Source organism: Rutilus rutilus, assembly GCF_951802725.1.
Source record: "Rutilus rutilus genome assembly, chromosome: 18".
Taxonomy (NCBI): Eukaryota; Metazoa; Chordata; class Actinopteri; order Cypriniformes; family Leuciscidae; genus Rutilus; species Rutilus rutilus.
In genome coordinates this window covers 10,771,052-10,790,431 of record NC_140231.1, presented here as the reverse complement: position 1 = coordinate 10,790,431, position 19,380 = coordinate 10,771,052, and the positions used below count along the sequence as shown (strand labels likewise).

The 19,380-nt window shown below is 36.2% G+C and overlaps 1 protein-coding gene across 1 annotated transcript in view; it reads right to left on the bottom strand.

Annotated features, from left to right (window-relative positions):
* The window catches only part of wwc1 (WW and C2 domain containing 1), a 40,751-nt gene that overhangs the window by 12,925 nt on the left and 8,446 nt on the right, over positions 1 to 19,380 (bottom strand). The window contains exons 3-11 of the mRNA XM_084388060.1: positions 18,165 to 18,368; positions 15,250 to 15,326; positions 14,927 to 15,006; positions 11,126 to 11,255; positions 7,928 to 8,074; positions 7,693 to 7,763; positions 6,517 to 6,759; positions 4,714 to 4,803; positions 2,725 to 3,293 (exon numbers count right to left, since the gene is read on the bottom strand). Coding sequence (XP_084244186.1) covers positions 2,725 to 3,293; positions 4,714 to 4,803; positions 6,517 to 6,759; positions 7,693 to 7,763; positions 7,928 to 8,074; positions 11,126 to 11,255; positions 14,927 to 15,006; positions 15,250 to 15,326; positions 18,165 to 18,368 — 1,611 coding nt within the window. The remainder of the gene's footprint in view (positions 1 to 2,724; positions 3,294 to 4,713; positions 4,804 to 6,516; positions 6,760 to 7,692; positions 7,764 to 7,927; positions 8,075 to 11,125; positions 11,256 to 14,926; positions 15,007 to 15,249; positions 15,327 to 18,164; positions 18,369 to 19,380) is intronic.

Genomic DNA, 19,380 nt, shown 5'->3' with positions numbered 1-19,380 from the left:
TTATTCTTATTAGCCTACTATTAAAATAGGCTACCAAATAATGTTGGAGGTCATATTGTTTTTCCTTACAAATGCATAGGCCTACTAGGCTACTCTGTGATCACATAATATGACAAAGCTCCGTTGGTATTTGGTATTAATAGCTACCGAAAAATGTGACCGCTCTTTATTTATTTATTTATAATTGACTGTAATGTTCAATAAAGTGACGAATGTGATGTGTGACCATCTCTCTGTATGCAGCTGTAGCCTATCATAAAGTATGAGGCAGACATGCGAGTCCCTTTCCATTTTATATTGATTAGGTATATATGTACATGGTTACAGAATCTGATGGGTCAAATTCATCGACCTAGCCTTTTTTCGGTGAATGTGGAGCAGGTCGAGGGCTGGTGACGTCATCGTCTATAATTCAGTGTAATAATATTTTAAACAACGAAGCAGCACACGAAACTTTAACCGGCACAAACAAACGAGACTATTTTGGGTGAATGTGGAGCAGGTAGGGGGGCTGAGTGACCTCAGAATGACCTATAAATAATCCTTTACTATCTAAAAACAGAAGCAGCACAAACAAACAAAAATTACAGCACAAACGAAGTAAAAACGATTGAGCCTATTTTGCCGACGTTTTGCATTGGGTTGGGGGCGGGGCCAACTTCATGCAGTGATTGACAGGGCGGGACGGGCACGTGATCGGCTCAGAATGCATTTTCAAATTGCACACTGAATTTTGCTACATTCATTGCGGGACACTTAATGGAAATGCAATCGCAAGTGTCTTAACTGTGAGTGTAAATGCAATTAAGAAAAAAATAACATTTAAATTACAATTTTGCTACAGTTTTTGCTTGAACATGTTAAACATATCTAATAATTTCTGTAATACATTTTAATTTTAATTTTGCAACTTATAAAGCGTTAAAATATGTATTCAATTTACATATTAAAACTAGTGTATGAAATGGCAAATGTAAATTACATAATTGAATTTTCATTTTCATTTTGCACCAAATATTGCACAAATGTATGGGAAATTTTAAATTTAAATACAGAAATGCATTGCCATTTTACATATTGCATTGTGATTTTGCATATTACATTTCAAATTGAATATTGCTACCCATAAGCTTCCATACTAAAGCCCCTTTCACACAGAGATTCCGGAAAATACACGGATAAAGTGACCCGGGATTTGACCCGGGTTCGTTCGATTTTGGTTCATTCACACTGCCAGTGATTTTCCGGAATCAGAGAGTGCGTTCACACACAACCCGTAAAAATCCTGTAAAGACACGTGACATTGATGTGACTTGTAATGTCTCAGCAGCGTCTTAAGTTTGCTGATGAGCTGCGATTTCTCTCTCTCTCGAGAAACCATGCTTGTGCATTTTTTTACTCTGATTCGATCATAAACTTGAGCATTACGTACCGTTTCACAGCTGGCGAACGATCCCGGCTTCAGCGTCATCACTACGACACGGCATTATTACGGCTTTTGTTCACACAGCGTGCGTTCCGGGACTGAACACGGCAATATTACTAGGTCCCCAACCCGGCATCAATCCCGGGTCGTGTTTGCGTTCACACAGAAGGCACTCTGGCAATTTGCCGGCAATTTCCCGGGTTCAAAGCGCTGTGTGAAAGGGGCTAGAGAGAGAGAAGACGCAGCACCGCTGAACACTCACGCGGTTTGTGAAATTGCGTCTTGGAGAAAGTTTTTAAATGATTGATTTGATTTTATAATCCGTGTGGATTAATTTAGGCTACTCATACAATCTACTTGCTAAAGTGAATCAATGTTTGCAGGGGAATTTTCCGCATTATAAGTGGTATCCCTGCGGGAATGATTAAAATACTTATTGAAGTATTATCTGTTATATCATTTATTTTAATAGTTCGAAAAGTACAATAAATGTTAAAATTTAGATTTTTTAAGAATTGTTGAAAGGTGTCTTTTTAATAAATGCAACACGTTCCCAAAGTCATGTGAAATAATCATGTTATATAATCGTGATTTCAATACTGACCAAAATAATCGTGATTATGATTTTTTTCCATAATCGAGCAGCCCCACATCAATCCATCATAAAAGTAATCCATACGGCTCCAGGGGGTTAATAAAAGCCTTCTGAAGCAAAGCGATGCATTTTTACATGAAAAATATCCATATTTATAATTTTATAAACTATAATCACTGGCTTTCAGTAACGGCCGAAGAGTGACCTCTGACCCGACGCATGACATATTGACGAACGCGGAAGTGCAGAGGATCGAGCAAAACACCGCTCAAGAATTAGAAGTCTAAAATGATTTTTTTTTTAAATACATGTCTGAGGAGCACGAGTTTGTTGCTCAGCCCTATTAGTTTGAACCGCGAGAGGCATCAAAGCTCCTACATCCTGCGTCATGCGTCGGGTCAGAGGTCACTCTTCCACCGGAACTAGACTCACATACGGCCTCTACCGGAAGCCAGTGATTACAGTTGATAAAACTATAAATATGGATATTTTTCTTACAAAAATGCATCGCTCCGCTCTACATTTTACAACCTAAATGAACCTTGCCTTTTCATAAAAAGGTCAAATGATCTGATATTTTAAGACTTATCCACCTCGACACACAGTCATGAGGGTCTGCAGGGTGTTGTTCGCACCACGTGACTGATTTGCTAGATCACGTCACATGATTTTGATAAGCAATAAAACATTTTGAGCAATGTACCTTTCGAAGACTCTACTGTGGCCATAATGCTGTCTTGTTTGTTGTCGCGGTAAGCCAGCTGCCCCTGCTGCTGGTCCTCTTCAAGCCGGAGCTCCATCAGCCTGGTTTGCAGATCTAAATCCAACTGTGAGGCCGGGCCAGAAAAGGCCTCTCCTGACAGGAAGGAAGCATCAGTAACAAGGGGCGAGCAAGGAGGAGAGAGGGAAGACAGCGAGGAACGCGGGGACAGGGAGCTCATGGAGTGAGGGGTCTCCGAAAGCCTCAACACTTGTGTTCTCTGGGCCACCCCCGGCCCTACGCCCACCTGCCCGGAGGAGGATGAGACCTCATTCTCATGGATTGTGGTGATTGAACTGGAAGGCCTGTAACCAGAGGCGCTTCCCTCCTGCAAAATAGAGTCCAGTTTGTTCTGGAAGTCAGGGTCGCCCAGTTCGGGCTGCTCCAGGTAGATGTCGGTGAAGCTGAGAGAGGAAGTGGAGCCCATGCTGGAGGTGGCCAGGGATCCTCGGCTGGAAGTCAGCGATCCACGGCTGCTGCCCGAGGAACATGACAGCGTGCTGGCAGACAGACTGGAGTTTTGACGTCAAAGGAAAGAGACAGAGGGAGAGAAGGAAAGTTAATCGGAGAGCAGCCCAATATCGTCTCACTCAACTCTATTTCAAATCTTGACATCAAATGCATTCTGCTTTAAAGCAAACATGCTAATTAAGGCGTAGCAGGCTCACTAGTGAAACACACAAGGGACTGTTGTGTTCCTTCATGCAACATGCCTTTGATGTGTCTCAACTAGACGCCGAGGATGAAATAGGCATTAGTCATGATAAAAAGTAAGAGCAAAGCTATTGTTAAAGTTAACAAGAGCGCTTGGTTGCATAGTTTTATAACTTCAAAAGTCTGATTCTTCTGATATTCTGAGCATTCTTATTGCAAAGTCATTACATCATAAATAGTATTGCAAAGTCATTACATCATATACAGTGATGAAAAGTTCTTATGATATGCAGCTTCCTCTTACTGCTAATACCCAAAACTGCCTAATAAATGAGTTACATATACATAAATGGTCTAGGGATGCACAATATATCATTATCATATTTGTTGAAGGTCAATTTACTGTATTTTACATTAATATTTTCTTTGTGGAATAGTTAATGCTCACTAAAAAAGATATTTCAACCAAAAATAAAAATTCTGTCATCATCAACCTTGCATGCTTGATGTGCGATAAGAAACCTCATTGGTCAAACTGAATTGATTTTAATTCCTACGTTTGAGCTTGTTTATCATATTTGATGTGATCCATGTATGTGCGGAGATTAAAATAGCCTAAATTAAAAGCCTGCATCATCATATAAAGCAACTTGATATGTATGGATTATTTTTACAATGTGTTTTAGAACTTTTTGAAGCTTGAAAAATGGACTTCTGATGGATAGACAAAAATGACTAATAATAATAATATAAATAAGTATTTGATGAGAATATGAAAAATTTCTTCGTGTTCCAAAGATGAACAAAAGTCTCTGGGTTTAGGAAGACATGAAAGTAAGTAAATTTATTTCATTTTTTGTTGAACTCACCCTTTAAAGTTATCCTTTAAAAGATCTAATAATGTCATAACACTGTTAAATGTTTGACATATCTTAAAATAAATATAGATTTTTCATATAGCACATTATAATATTATAAATATTATACATAGAATTATAATTTCACTTGTAGCATATCAAATGATTGATGACTTTTTTTAGTATATAGTATAGACTTTTAATACTTTTTTAATTTAATGTTAATAACCGACATTTATGGGTTATTGGCAGTAGCAGTAATGTGACTATAATTATCAGTTTATCAGTATTGGCCAGAATTGATTAACATTGGTGAATCCCAATTAGACAACAGGGAGAAAAAGTAAATAATATATGTTGTCCATATTATGAGTGTTATTTGCATTGTCCATTTTATGTAAATGTGAGGGTTGGACGATACCTTTTCAGCTGGGTGTGCAGAGAAGACGCCAACCTCACTGTCTCCTCCAGCTCCTTCACTAGTTTGTTTCTCCTATAGTGCAGCCTCAACCTGAGCAAAGCAACACAGAGAACTTGGTGACTCAGTACTATAGTGTGTATATATACACAGTGTATATATATGTATATATATATGTATATATATATATAAAATTTAGAAAATAAGAAGAAATGTAAGAAAATTTTAAATCAACCCCATTCATTTTCTATAATGTGTATATACAGTCTTTCTGTGGTTCTTTTGATAAAATGATGTTGGTATTCTGTAATGTGTATTCAACAGCAGCACATGAAGAAGGCATCTATTGTGTTCAACCTAGATCCAGCGCTTGTGCAGCTCAGGTTACAGGAAGAGTGCAGACGCCAAGCTAAACGAGGATACAGTATCTAGAGTAGAGAACAAGGACCCTGTTCAAATAACTGAGAGAACGAGTGAGAATAAGACCAACAGAAAGAGAGAATGAAAGATAGTGAGTGAATCAAGCAAAAAAATTGGTTCTCGCCTAATCAACCTGATCTGAAAATGCAGGTGGTTCTACTAAGGCCCTGTTTACACCTGGGTATTAAGATGCCTTTTGGTCGATCGGATCACTAGTGGACGTTACTGTAAACGGGGTCTTAAGCCCGGGACACACCAAGCCGACGTCAAAAAACTGCGCTTGAACACACCAAAAGTGCTAAAGGCGACTGTCAACTAGCATGTGCTCCTGCGTCAAAGTAAATATCTGTCTATCAGCAGGTGTCAATATTCTATTTCCATCATTCAAAAAGGGAAACCGAAACTAGGTCTGCAGATATACAAACCATAAACAAAGCAGCACTTGTTTATCATTTTGAACATTAATCACACTGATCACTTTCTTCATTCCAGTTGGCTTATGTTATTATGAAAGTATTTGTGCATTCGAATGCTCAGCTAAGATGACGTAAAATTCTGTAAAAGACTGTCTGTACCGCTTTGACTTCTTAAACGTCTACCAGTACCAGGCGTCAACAGGGCCTAAGAGTGCAAGACTTGCTACAAGCCACAAGCAGTAAACTAATAGACTTTTATGAACCATTTGCAATTGGTATTTTCAATTTCTGCCATTTTAGGCCTTGATTTACAAAACCAAATTGCGTGCTGCTGTGCTGCTCGTTTTGCTTGACTCCAAATATCTTAGCGAGTGCGGCCTCTGTACATCAAGCCTTCAGTCAACATTTTTAAGTCTAAAAGAGGCTTACAGAGTTGGTTTTGTGTGTTTCCACAATAATGACGCCTTTATCATTCACGCTAGAATAGATTTTTGAGGTGAACTGCTCTAACATGCTGTCAGGGAAAGGGAAAAGCAATGGGTCAGATGTGCATTCCTGCAGTATATTAAGTGGATTGTGTAGCCTAGTGATTAAAGAACTAAAGATCAGGACAAAAAGATTTTAGTTTCGAATTCTGCAAAGGGCGATCCTCATTCCCGCACTTTCTAACCAATCATTTCCATGATTTTTCAAGGAATTTTCCATGACGATTACAATCATTTGCAATGGCTGGATAAGGATTGTATTTATTTATAACCGAAAAAAAATGGGGCATAAAGAGAAAAAAATTATAGATTTTTTTTCAATAGAAAATAGAGAATCAATTTCCAGGACTTTCTAGATAGTAGGAAGGCCTTCATTCCTGCATGAACTTAACACGTTCCCATTCTATGGTGCTGTTGTGTAACCAAAGAAATACACCACTGGAACCAAATACACAGAGCTCTACTGGCGCAGTTAACCATCTCACCTCTCGGTCAGTGCTTTGCTCTGGTTGTCCCGTGCAGCTTGCAGGTCCTTCTCGAGTCGTTTCTTTTCGGATTCGATCTTCTCTGCCTCGCTGGGCGCGCGCTTGCGCGGCGTTACATACTGCAGTTCCTTTAGCAACTCTTCCTTCTCGTTGATGAGGATTAAGCGATCTCTCTCCGGGTCCAGCAGGCCCGGCCATGCCTCGCTATCCAGTTTAGCAATCTGGACCTCAATATTTGCAATCCTGAGCAGCAAAGTGAATAAGGCAATGTAAAGAAAGTTAAACGTGCAACTATTGAGAGAGATCAATACAGTGACAGGTTGATTTCAAAATCCATTTGCAGCCTGATTAGTAGACGAAATTTTGTTAAAAAATAAAAATATGTATTCAGTAAAAGTAAAAAATGTATTCAGTGTGCATTTCATTTGCTATACAGTGGGGCCAAAAGTCTGAAACCACTACTAATATTACAAAAATACACAAACATACACTCTCAAAAAAAAAAAAAAAACATATATAAATACTGTATATACATTTGTGTATATATAAAAACAAATCTGTATTTGGAATGCCCTTTGGTTAAATTGACGTGTCTCTGAAATTACATTTTCTCTTTTTTTATGTCATTATTATTTCTTTGTTTTACAATTTTCTTAAACGTATAGTTTATTTCCAGATTTAAATGACATTTTGGATCACAGATTTTTCAGAGTGGTATCAAACATTTGGGTAAATATATATATACATATATACACTGCCGTTCAAAAGTTTGGGGTCTTTTTCAAAGTCTCTTCTTCTCATCAATGCTGCATTTATTTGATCAAAATACAGTAAAAACAGTCATATTGCAAAATATTATTACAATTTAACTATTTTCTATTTGAATATATTTTAAAATGTAATTTATTCCTGTGATGCAAAGCTTCATTTTTGTCATTTTTGTATTTTTAATCAAATAAATACAGCCTTGGTGAGCATAAGAGACTTCTTTCAAAAGCACTTAAAAAATCGTACCAATCCAAAACTTTTGAACGACAGTATATATATTATATACACACACATACATACATATACATACAAAAACACACACATACAATCATAGTAATTTAAATATTGGCATTACTGATTAAAAAAACTTCTTGCTACAAACTAGTAATTTAGAAGAAAAACAGTTACCTTCTTTTCGCCTCCTCATATTTCAGGCTCAGTCGTACCTTCTCAGCCAGTTTATTTGAGCTTGATACAAACTAATTAAAAAAGAATCATAATTAAAAAAAAATTAAATACTTCTCTGCTAATATAAAAGACATTTTATTCTACAGATAACTTGCACATTGTGAAACCACTAAGACACTAAAGTGATACATCATTCACAAGCATGTAAAACCCAGCACTGAAGGCCGTCTCTCACCTCAGCAGGGATGTCTGTTTGAGACTCTGCGTCCGAGTACACACGGGGCAGAGAGAGGTTTGAGTTGGCCAGGGACGGATTGCTGGCCCACAGGTCAGACTGAGAGCCATAATCTAACTGGAAATCATCCTTCAGCACAGCCAGTTTCTAAAAGAAAAACACAATAACCAGATGTCAGCGTGTGATTTTGTCCCTTTGAGCAACATTGTGAGATCAGAACATCTTTGACCTCTATTTACCGTTCTCTCACGGACATTCATTGCAGACAGAACATTTAGATTTAGATTTCTGAGACGACAACTGCCGACAGGGGCTTAAGCAGAACTGAAGTTACCTGTGTGATTGTTAAGTGACGAGTAAAGAGAGGCAGTGAGTCTACAGGGAGGAGAGTTTATTTGCAAGAAAGAAACACAAAGCTATGAGTGAGCATGTTACGGGCGAACACACACGCATGACGGAAGAGGTCTGCCAGCTGCAGTGGGGGGTATGCATTATTTAGCATTGCCCGCCTCTCCATATGCTTGTCGAACAGTGTGAGGAATAGCTGGAAATATATAAATAAAAAATGACAAAACAAGAGGGAATAATACTCAAGGAAAAAGGGGTCACCTTGGGAAAAGCTGTTTAAACCCTTCATATTCTACTGTGACATTTGGGAAAAACGCACTCTACCGTTCAATAGTTTGGGGTCAGATAGTATAATTTTTAAGAAATTAATATCTTCATTGTTCCCAATAACTCTATTTCAAATAAATGATGTTCTTTTGAACTTTCTAATCATCAAAGAACCCTAAAAAAAAAAAAAATACCACACTTTCCCCAAAAAATATCAAAAAGGACAACTGTTTTCACTATTTATCATAATAAGAAATGTTTCTTAAGCAGAAAATCAGCATATTAGAATGATTTCTGAAGAATCATGTGACACTGAAGACTGGAGTAAAGATGCTGAAAATTATATATATATATATTGAATAATTAAGATGTTTTTAATGTTATATATATATATATATATATATATATGCTAAATGAAAATGAAAAAAAATATATATATATGCTAAATAGAAACATTTTTAGTAGTGGTCTCAGACTTTTGGGCCCCATTGTCTACGAATAAATAGTTTAATAATAGCAAATGAAATGTACACTGAAATAAATTGTATTTACTTAAAATGTCTATTTTCTATAATAAACTATTTATTATCTACTGAACAGGCTTTAAAATGATTTACAATATATAAAAATATAAAACAGTTCATTTAAATTGTATTAATGTTTCATATTTATGCAGCCTTGGTGAGACCTCATGTAAAAACATTTTTAAAATCCAGCGCCAAACTTTAGTGTGAATTTTTCAATTAAAAAGATGTTTAGAAGAAATTGTAACATCTATGCTGTAAAAAAAAAAAAAAAAAAAAAAAAATAGGGTCTATGGACCAAAGGGTGACGTACAAAATAGGAAGGGAGGGGGGATTTTAATTTTGATTGCACTGCCAATGGGAGGCATTGCCATCACTGGCTTCTTTAAATTTGTGTTTCTACAATTAACAAGTCCAAATGTATAAACAACACGGAGCAAACTTGATGAAATTTAAGCCTCCAGTTAAACAATATTTGTACATTACGGTAAGTGGGTGCAAACCAAATACATAACCAAATATTTTCTTTAGGCCTACATTCAAAAGCAGTAGGTTCACAAAACATTATGCAAACAAGGAAACTTCACACTCCGCAATGCTAGTGCAAACACTCAGCGTGAAAACAAACAGGCCCTAACATTCACCAATATCACATTACATGAATTAACATTATAACCAAATAATCCACTCACTCATTTTTTCTCTGAACCCCATAACGTTACGTGTATTTTGGGTTGAGTTGCATTCTATCCTCTTTTAATGTGTTTTTAGTTATATAGACAAGCTGACCTTCTATACTCTATTTAAAAAACATTTAGCTAATTATTATGAATAGTTTTTAGGAACTCATAGACTACATGGAAAAATGCTACTTTTTAAAAGAAAATTACAAATCACAGGACTAATAAAATGAACTAGTGAAGGCAAAAAAAGCCTTTAAAAGTGGACAATAAATTATGAATTACACAATTATACATTCACATACATCTAAATTCTTGACATATTATGTACATGTTTTGTTTTGATGAGCTGACAAACATTTTTGTAAAACTTAATTTTAAATTGGGATTGTTTTTTTTTTATGTATTTATTTTTATCATTTTATGAAGTGGACTGTTGTACATATGTATACAACATTCAAAAGTTTGGGGTCGGTATGATTTTTTCTATTTGAAGTATCTTATACTCACCAAGGCTGCAATTATTTGATAAAAAAATACAGTAAAAACAGTAAGATTATAAAATAGGATTACAATTTAAAATAACCATTTTATATTTTAATACATTTTAAAATGTCATTTATTCTTCTGATGGTAAAGCTAAATTTTCAGCAGCCATTACTCCAAATTTCAATGTCACATGATCCGTGATACTTTTTTATCCAGGAATATTTGATGAATGGAAAGTTCATACTTCAAATATTCAAGTTCAAAGGTTATAAAAGTTGTTTTTGTAGCAATGTTTTTGTAAAGTATTTAAGATCACTTTTGCCATTGAAAGTAATTCTTTTGTGAAAAGCGTGAAAAAGTGGCATGGTTCACAAAGTTTGAGTGTCCTGCTTGCTTCTATATGCCAATACACAACTGTATTTTGTCAAATATTTACATAGATTATTTTGTGGGAGTACGAGACAAATAATGTCTGTAGTGTAAAATAATTTGTTTGAGATTGTAGTCTTCAGTGAAAAGCCCCACCACACTTAGCCACTCCTATCTGCTCAAACACATTAGCTTATTATGACAATAAGATAGGCAATCATTTTGCAGCAAGTAGAGCACTTCACTGCAGTTTTTATTTGAATAGATTGGTTCGCCTACTTCTCTAGTGTGTACTTAGCCATTATGAATTATCGTTGGCTTGACTATTTGTATATGTACACCTGGAACTGAGACAAAAAAGTTCTCCGCAATGTCCTAATGATGAAAGAATGTAGGAATGTGTTCCCAGAACACTCTCAAGGCGTAACGATTTGTCCTTTCGTGACCTGGGCGACGTTTAAACGCTTCTTTCAGGGTGTCATTGATCAGGGAATGTACTGAAAACTCAAAGAGATTTGTACCCGCATGAGCTCCTGTTTCTCCTTCTCCCCAGAGCTGATGGCATCTTTAATGGTCTTCACCTCCTTCAGGATGGCCTGGGCTTCATGCAGTTTGTAGCCATGCGAGGCACTGGACACTTTGTGATCAATTCTGGTGAAAGACAAAGAAAAAACATTCAATTAGAAATTATTTTAAATCATCCAAATTATTTTTAATGACTTAGTTGAATCATCACACTCGGAATCTCTGAAGAACTGTGAAAGAATCAAATGTATCAGTGAAAAAAATTTTTGGAATCGGTAAAGACCAGCAAGATTTGTGGAAAAGTCTAATTGCAATTTTTCTGATAAATTTTTTTTTATTGCGATTTAAAATGCTATTTGTCAAAGGTTTGCTGAGCTTGTTTGAAAGGTTGCAAATTTTTGCCAAAAATTGTGTGATTATATATCAAAGTGACTATAAAATAATAATAATAGAACTGTAGAATAAAATTATTATTCTCATTATTATTAATAATATGATTATTACTACTACTAAATAAAAACATTACACAAAATAATAAATATTAATATTGTAATATTCCACTGTAAAGTTAAAAGAATCGAGTACTTAAGAAAATATAAGAAGAATTATAATATTTATGGCTGTCTTAATTTCTTTATTTTCAAATGTTAAACCATCAAGCCTATATTTTGGTGGAAAACCACAGGTTATTAGTATTTCTCATTACAAGTTTTGTATGGTTGGCATATGTTGTGTTTCCAAATGAATGTTATGGCATGAGTTCTTGTAGACCGCACTAACGGCGAAATACTCATATACGCCTCTGTTGAATGTTTTGCTTGCGATTTCCTGGAATGTCAAGCTCCAGTAGAGCCAAGAATACGGAGGTGAGGGGGTGGGTGGATGGTTCTGTTTAGCAGAAGAGGGCATGTAAAGCAAGTCATCGGTAAGTCATGTGCGGACCTGAGTAACAGGTTAGTCCACATTCCTTTGGGCAAGAGAGCTAGAGGGAAGCAGTCAACAGGAATCAAGCCCAGCATCTCAACGCCCTTTTACATACAAAAACAGCCCAATCCAAAGCTTTATGTCAATGTCTTCCTAAAACAGCCCTGAGGGAAAACTATCTTAAAGGGGAATCTTAAAAGTCTCTTTTTGAGGTCTTCTACAATAGGTTTTCATGCTTGAATGTTAAAAAAAACACATTATTTTGCACATATTTTACATTATTTTAGCACCTCTCTTCCCAGTCTGTCTGTAACACTCAGTTTAGTTCCAGACTCACTGAAGCCCCTCCTTCTGAAAAGTGCAATGTGCTCTGATTCGTTGACTGGTTGCAATTATAAACGATAATTATATATAAAAAAAAATTGCATACGCTTTGGGTGGGAATTATTTCAATGAGGAATATTGTGACGTATTCACTCTCGGAATAAAACAAAAGTTGAAAATGTAAACGAGGATAATAAGACTCCTTTAAAGGGTAACTCTCGCCAAATTGCAACCTAGGCTATTTTTGTTAATCTACCCGAGTCAAACATTCGTGTAAAAGCATAATTAGAAGTCAAAAGTAGTCGATCTCTGAATGCAACGTAACATGAGGAGAGTAAAGATGGAAAGCTCAGTTCATTACGTTGCATTCGGAGATCGACTATTTTTGACTGACAAAATTCCAGCCACCGGAAACAGATAAAGTGAGTCGTACAAAACCTTTCTTTTTAGTAAACTTTGTGTACACAAACAATGCTGTCAATGCTCAAGTTCATGTGCCCCTGGTGATACTTCAAGCACAGTTTCATATTGTGTCCAGCTTCCTAAGTGTTTTAAAAATAGCGATTTTGATGCTATCATTATAGTGCCCCTAGCACACTTAATGGTTAATAATGTTTTTACCAATAGGTGGCGCTGTTACCAAATTTATGTGGATGCGGTGTACAAAAACAGTTTCGTCTATCAATACGAAATCTAGAACTTTTTGCTAGCATGGTCTGAAGATGATCTGACTCGAATTTGGTGAAGATCGAAGCAACGGTCTAGGAGCAGTTTGAAAAAGTAGATTTTCAAAGAAATAAAATGGCGAAGAGGAAGTTCGACTGACTATGGAAAAATGTGTATCTATGTTGTCCGCACTGACCCAATGAATCTATCAAGTTTCATTACAATAGGCAAAATTAATCAAAAGCTGTTAGAATTTTTTTAAATTTCAGTATAGTTTTTGACCACAAGGTGGCATAGTCTTGAAACTTTGAGTACTTTCAGGGCATGGTGCCGATGGCACATACATGGTCAATGCGTTAGTAACATAGCATTTTACAGATGCGCAAAATGGCCGATATGGGAAAATTGGTTATCCTTCATCTCGTTATGTCGCACTGAATCTAAAGACACCACTCTTGAGATAATTTTTAGGCTAAACCACTCCGAAGCTATAAGCAAATATAGCCATTTTTTATATCTCCTGACCACTAGGTGGCACTGCGCCAAAACTGTGCAGATACCCTCAGGTCATGGTTGTCATAACACACACCAAGTTTGGAGATATAGCCTCACATCCATTTTGGCATGCTCTTTGTCGAATTCGTTCAAGCATTATTCGTGAACGGTTTGACGAATAAACTTGAATTCCGTAACTTTTTGTCGGTATGGTCTGAAGATGATGTTTACATTTTCATGAAAATCAGAGCAACGGAAGAGTTTGAAAACTTTTTTTTTTTTTTTTTATGGCTTAATGACTTCATATGGTGCAATCAAATCGGCTTGAGTCAAGGAATTAGAGGGGAAACTAATTTTGTATTACAATAGGTGCCTACGCACCTTCAGTGCTTGGCTCCTAATTAATAGTGATTTTCATTCAAATGACCCCAATTTCAATTCTTAAAACCTCAAGACAGTGTATCAGTAGATATACTCTAGATAGTGTTTTACTTCAAGGCAAGGTATGTCTTTCAATTGAGATGTCCTTGAGGACTGCACACAAAAATAAACATACAACGCAAACAACGTAGCCCGTTTCACAAACTCACAAATTCGCATGAACCGGTTCTTTTAAGTGAATCAAAAGCACACAACGAAATCAGTCTAATGTGAATCACGAACAAATGACTCCTGTGTACTGTGAATCAAAACATACGGCATCTGGTCCGATTCCCAAAATGAAGGACGGAAATGGAATTTTAACAAAAAGGTTCGTGATTTTATGATGTTGTTTTTTTAGCAGTTTAATTTAGAGTTTGAATATTTTCTTATATATTAATTAATTAATTACATTTAAGTCATCCTGTTGCTACCTTGGAAGTTTGCTAAGCCCCCCAGGTTGAGAACCACTGGTCTATGACACTGCACAATACAGTTAACAGCATTAGCTGATTGGCCTATTTCTTTTATATTTAATCAAACAGACATTCTAACTTAAATGTATTCAAATGAATCAAAATGTAATTTAATTGAAACAGGAAAACCTGTATTAATACCCAGCTCTTTCAATCCATCAGTTAGGAATCACTGGACTAGTCAAGTAGTTGTTCAGATTTGGATTTTGAAAATAACAATATGAAATATGAATAGCTTCACACTGACTGTTTGAGGTGCATGATGTTTTGAACAATAAAAATACCATATCAACTTTTACAACAACAGAGAAGACAAAAAGTGAGCTCACTCCATCACAATAAAGTGCCAATGCACTCATAAAATGGCAAGAGATAAGATGATACATTTTTGTCTTGAACAAAGACGAGGTGTTTTCAGACTGGACAGCTTTTAAACAAGAAAGCGATCAGTTGTTGGAACGTGATCGTGCAATGAGGTCAGGTTACACTTACTCTTTCAACGTCTCAAAGCCTTGCTCCTTATAAAGCAGTTCTTGCCTCATAAAGGCCAAATCTCTCTTCAGCTTATTTACCTGAACAAAAGACAGCAACAGAGAGAAAGTGAGCAGGAGAATGAATGAGACACTTGTGTAATTACAAGACGTCTTACATTTGGCTTTAAATATAATCTCACTGCCTGTCATCACATCTAAAATCCATGATGTCCGGAGTGCTGCAAATATTACACCCAATTCATGTCTTGCATAAACAAGATAACATTCACAGCAAAAAAAATAAAAATCAAAGGCTCCATGTTAAGTGGAAGAGCTTCTTACCCGGCTTTTTGCTGTAACAATCTCCGCTTTGAGGATTTCAGGGTCATATTTACTGCTTGATGAGGATCTGGAATTTACTGTAGGAAAGATAAGAGTTCAAAGGCTTAATCTTATCTGGAAAATCACTCGACACGGCTCTGGAATTCCATAGTGATTTATTATATTGCTACAGACTGTCATAAATCTGCATCCATTTTGTATATATAAAAATAAAGAATTTGCTTGCAAAAGATGTTTGCAGAGTGAAGGCATTGCAGGTTGGGCTGCACAAATATGTTAAAGTGAATTTCAAGATTTTAACCTCATCAACTAAGCATGCAGCTCTTGCTGTCTCACGGTTTTAATTATGACAGGTTACTGATTCTTGACACGTGGGACAAAACAATCCCTCAACTAGAATGATCTCAATCTTAACTCTTGATTTTGTCTTTATACTATCAAAATTATGGCAATAATTGCAATGCTGTTGCCATGCTGGTTTTGAATTGCTTGAAATGTGATTGGAATCACTTCAAAAAAGGAAAATACAGTCAAGTGCAACATGTGCAGCGCAAATCTATCATATCGGCTACATAACATTATAATGAGGACATTATAATTGTGTGCTTGGGACATGGCTTTTAATGATGAGACTTTTGTTTTCGTCATCAGGCTCTCAAAAATTCTATAAAAATTTGGATTTAGATTTATCGGCTTTCAAATATAAAGAATTATCGGTATCGGGCTAAATTTTCATATCAGTGCATCCCTAATAAATATACACGTTAAAGGAACACTCCACCGTTTTTTGAAATAGGGCTTATTCACCTTCTTTCCTACATTTAGATAGGTGGGCAAATGCATTTTTGTCTCAGTGCATGCATTGTTTTAGTTTGACAGGGTCAGCGCTAGCTTAGCTTAGCATAATGAATGGAATCCTTTGTTGCCAGCTAGCATGTCCTGAGTAAAAGTGATATAAAAAAAACAAAAAAAAAACACCTAATTACTTCTTGTGGCCTGCGTATTCACAACAAGTACAAATAGTTAACACTAGGTGATTTCCTAGGCAGATATTGACTTCTATATTAAGGACTATATTAGGGGGAAGCACAGGCGAAGCACTGCTACTTGGGCGTGATATCTCTGAGCCCAAGTAGCAGTGCTTCGCCTGTGCTTCCCCCTAATATAGTCCCATGTCAATATCTGCATAGGAAATCGCCTAGTGTTAATGTGCATCACTATTTGTACTCGTTGTGAATACGCAGGCCACAAGAAGTAATTAGGTGTTTGTTTGTTTTTTTTGTTTTTTTATATTACTTTTACTCAGGACATGCTAGCTGGCAACAAAGGATTACATTCATTATGCTAAGCTAAACTAGCGCCGACCCTGTCAAACTAAAACAATGCATGCACTGAGACAAAAATGCATTTGCCCACCTATCTAAATGTAAGAAAGAAGGTGAATAAGCCCTATTTCAAAAAACGGTGGAGTGTTCCTTTAAGATAAAGAAAATTGCCTTTTACATAGGGCTGTCAACATTAACACATGCGATTAATTCAAAATCCTTAACGAAATAAAATAATTTAACGGAAATAAATTAGTGAAGCATTATGTAATTTATGTCTCGCAGTTAGATGATCTCGGAAGTCGGGAGTTTATCACACTGAGCATCTACAGTGGTGCAAGCACCCGTAACCCTGGTATGCAGAAATTTCGATTCTAACCTTTTACCCGATTTCGCTTCACTGTTTGCGATCAGATCCGCTAAACTCAGGGAAAGTTTTCCCAATGATACACAAATTCATGCAAGCATTCAGTCCAAAAAAGCACTAATTTAAAGAAAACCAGGCTGATTACATCAGAGATGGCAGAGAGAACAGTGACTCGTGACCAGTTTTCAGTGTGTTTCGCTTTAAAACACGAGCTCTGTCATATTCTGTGACTGTTTCTGAAGAGCGTGAGATAAAGCAAACCAGTGTCTCGCTAGTAAAGTTTTGATGAATGAGGATTGCAATCAAGGAAAAGACAATTACGGTGACGTACAGGAGTTGTAGAGCAAGCACGCATGAGTACGTCATATTGATGCGCAAACAAATCATGTATGTGCGCTCGTGATGCAATGATCACGCATTGTATTTATTCACACACACATTTCAGCACATTCACGTTGTTTCCACACACATTCAGGATAATGTTTTGATTTGTCATGCGTGTATGTTGCTGTAATTCTGAATAAATATGTTTACTGAATGTATTCCTGTTTGGTATCGCAACTTGACAAGCTCTTTGCTGTTGTACCGTACACATACCATACACTGTGAACTGTGAATTTTCCTGTAATGTTGTTTGTGCTTTGGTGTGCATAAATGTATGAATTATTTCGTTATTTGGAGTCTCCAAGTGTCCTAGACACCTACATTTACCTTGAAAAAAAGCTTGAAGAAAATCCAGTTTTGTGAAAATCACCCTTCCATCTAATGGTTTACATTTTACTGGACATAGACAGTCCCATCCTTTTAAATAACCTCTATTGACAGCCCTACTTTAAAAAAAGGGGGAAAAAAAAATACTACGAAGCCCCTAAAGGGACATGCTGATGGAAAAATGTTTGCGTTTGCTCCCTAAAGGTCTGCGTCCCCCAAGAAACACCACAAAAACATTCAAATAAGTCTGATGGTGATTAAAATAAAACAGATAGACCTGAAAGTCAGTATGAAACTGTCCTGAAGATGTCAATATTTACATTTTATGTTTATATCTGGCATTGTTGACATGACGAATTTCATGAGGTAGTGAAAGGAGAATAATTCTAAACTTGTTGCGGTTGTACAGATTAATCAAAAACTTGTGTCAAGAATCACTGTCAAGTGGCTCATAAGAACAGTCTTTGACAGACTTAAAGTGACAGACACGCGTATAGAGGCACAAGTCTTACGGCTGATCTGTGAGGACGCCTTGTCCCTCCAAGCATCATTTAGCTGCCGATATTCCTGCTGGGCCAGGTGAAGTCGCTGTTCTTTGACCTGGTAGATCTCCTTTTGGGCGCTCAACGCATCCTGAACCACGCTCAGATAATCCCGCAGCATGAGCTCCTGCTCCCGCTGCCACTGAGCCCGTGGATCCTCCAACTGGGTGCTCTCTGAGGGAAGCAGAGAGAAGATAGAAATATCTTGAACATTAATGGGAAAAAAAATACACTACTGTTTTTTGTTTTGTTGTTGTTCTGGAAAGAAGTCTCTTCTTCTCACCAAGGCTGCATTTATTTGATCAAAAACGCCGTAAAAACATTCATATTGTGAAATATTATAACAATTCAAAAGAACTTTGTTCTATTTTAATATACTTTAAAATGTAATTTATTCCTTTGATGGCAAAGCTGAATTTTCAGCACCATTACTCCAGTCTTCAGTGTCACATGATCCTTCAGAAATCATTCTAATATGCTGATTTGATGCTCATGAAACATTTTTTCATGACAGTTTTGCTATCTTTGTTAATACTGGTTAATACTTCTATTCAGCAGGGATGCATTGAATTTATCAAAAGTGACAGTAAAGACAATTATACTGTTAACTTACAATTGATTTATATTTCAAAGTTCTGTTGAACTTTCTATTCATCAAAGAATAATGGGGAAAAAAATGTACCATGGTTTCCACAAAAGCAAAAACTGTTCATCGGTGCTGTTATTGTTAACTATTATTAAAAAAAAAATGTTAATTGAAGTAAAGCTAAAATAAAAAATAAATATTGGATGAAAAACCTTTTAAAAAAAAGCTTTAATTGAGGTAATGCTAAAAAGAAATATAAAAAAATGACAAAAGCACATCAAATTACTAAACCTTCAAATGAAACCTGAAAATATAAAATAAAAATATTCCTCAAATAATACTAAAACAACATTTTTATTTATTACAAATATTTCTAAAACGTTAATGAGAAAAAAATAACGAGTAGGTGTGTCCAAATGTTTCAGTTGAAGTTGTACTGCGCATTGGCGACAAATTATCTGCACAGAAATTTGTTTAATAAATGAGGCCCGCTGAATCAAGAGTTTCAACCCTCAAAGCCATGTTTTCATTTACATCCAATCAAATATGCCATTTCATCTGTCTTAAAACCCACACAATCACACAACAGACACTCTTTAC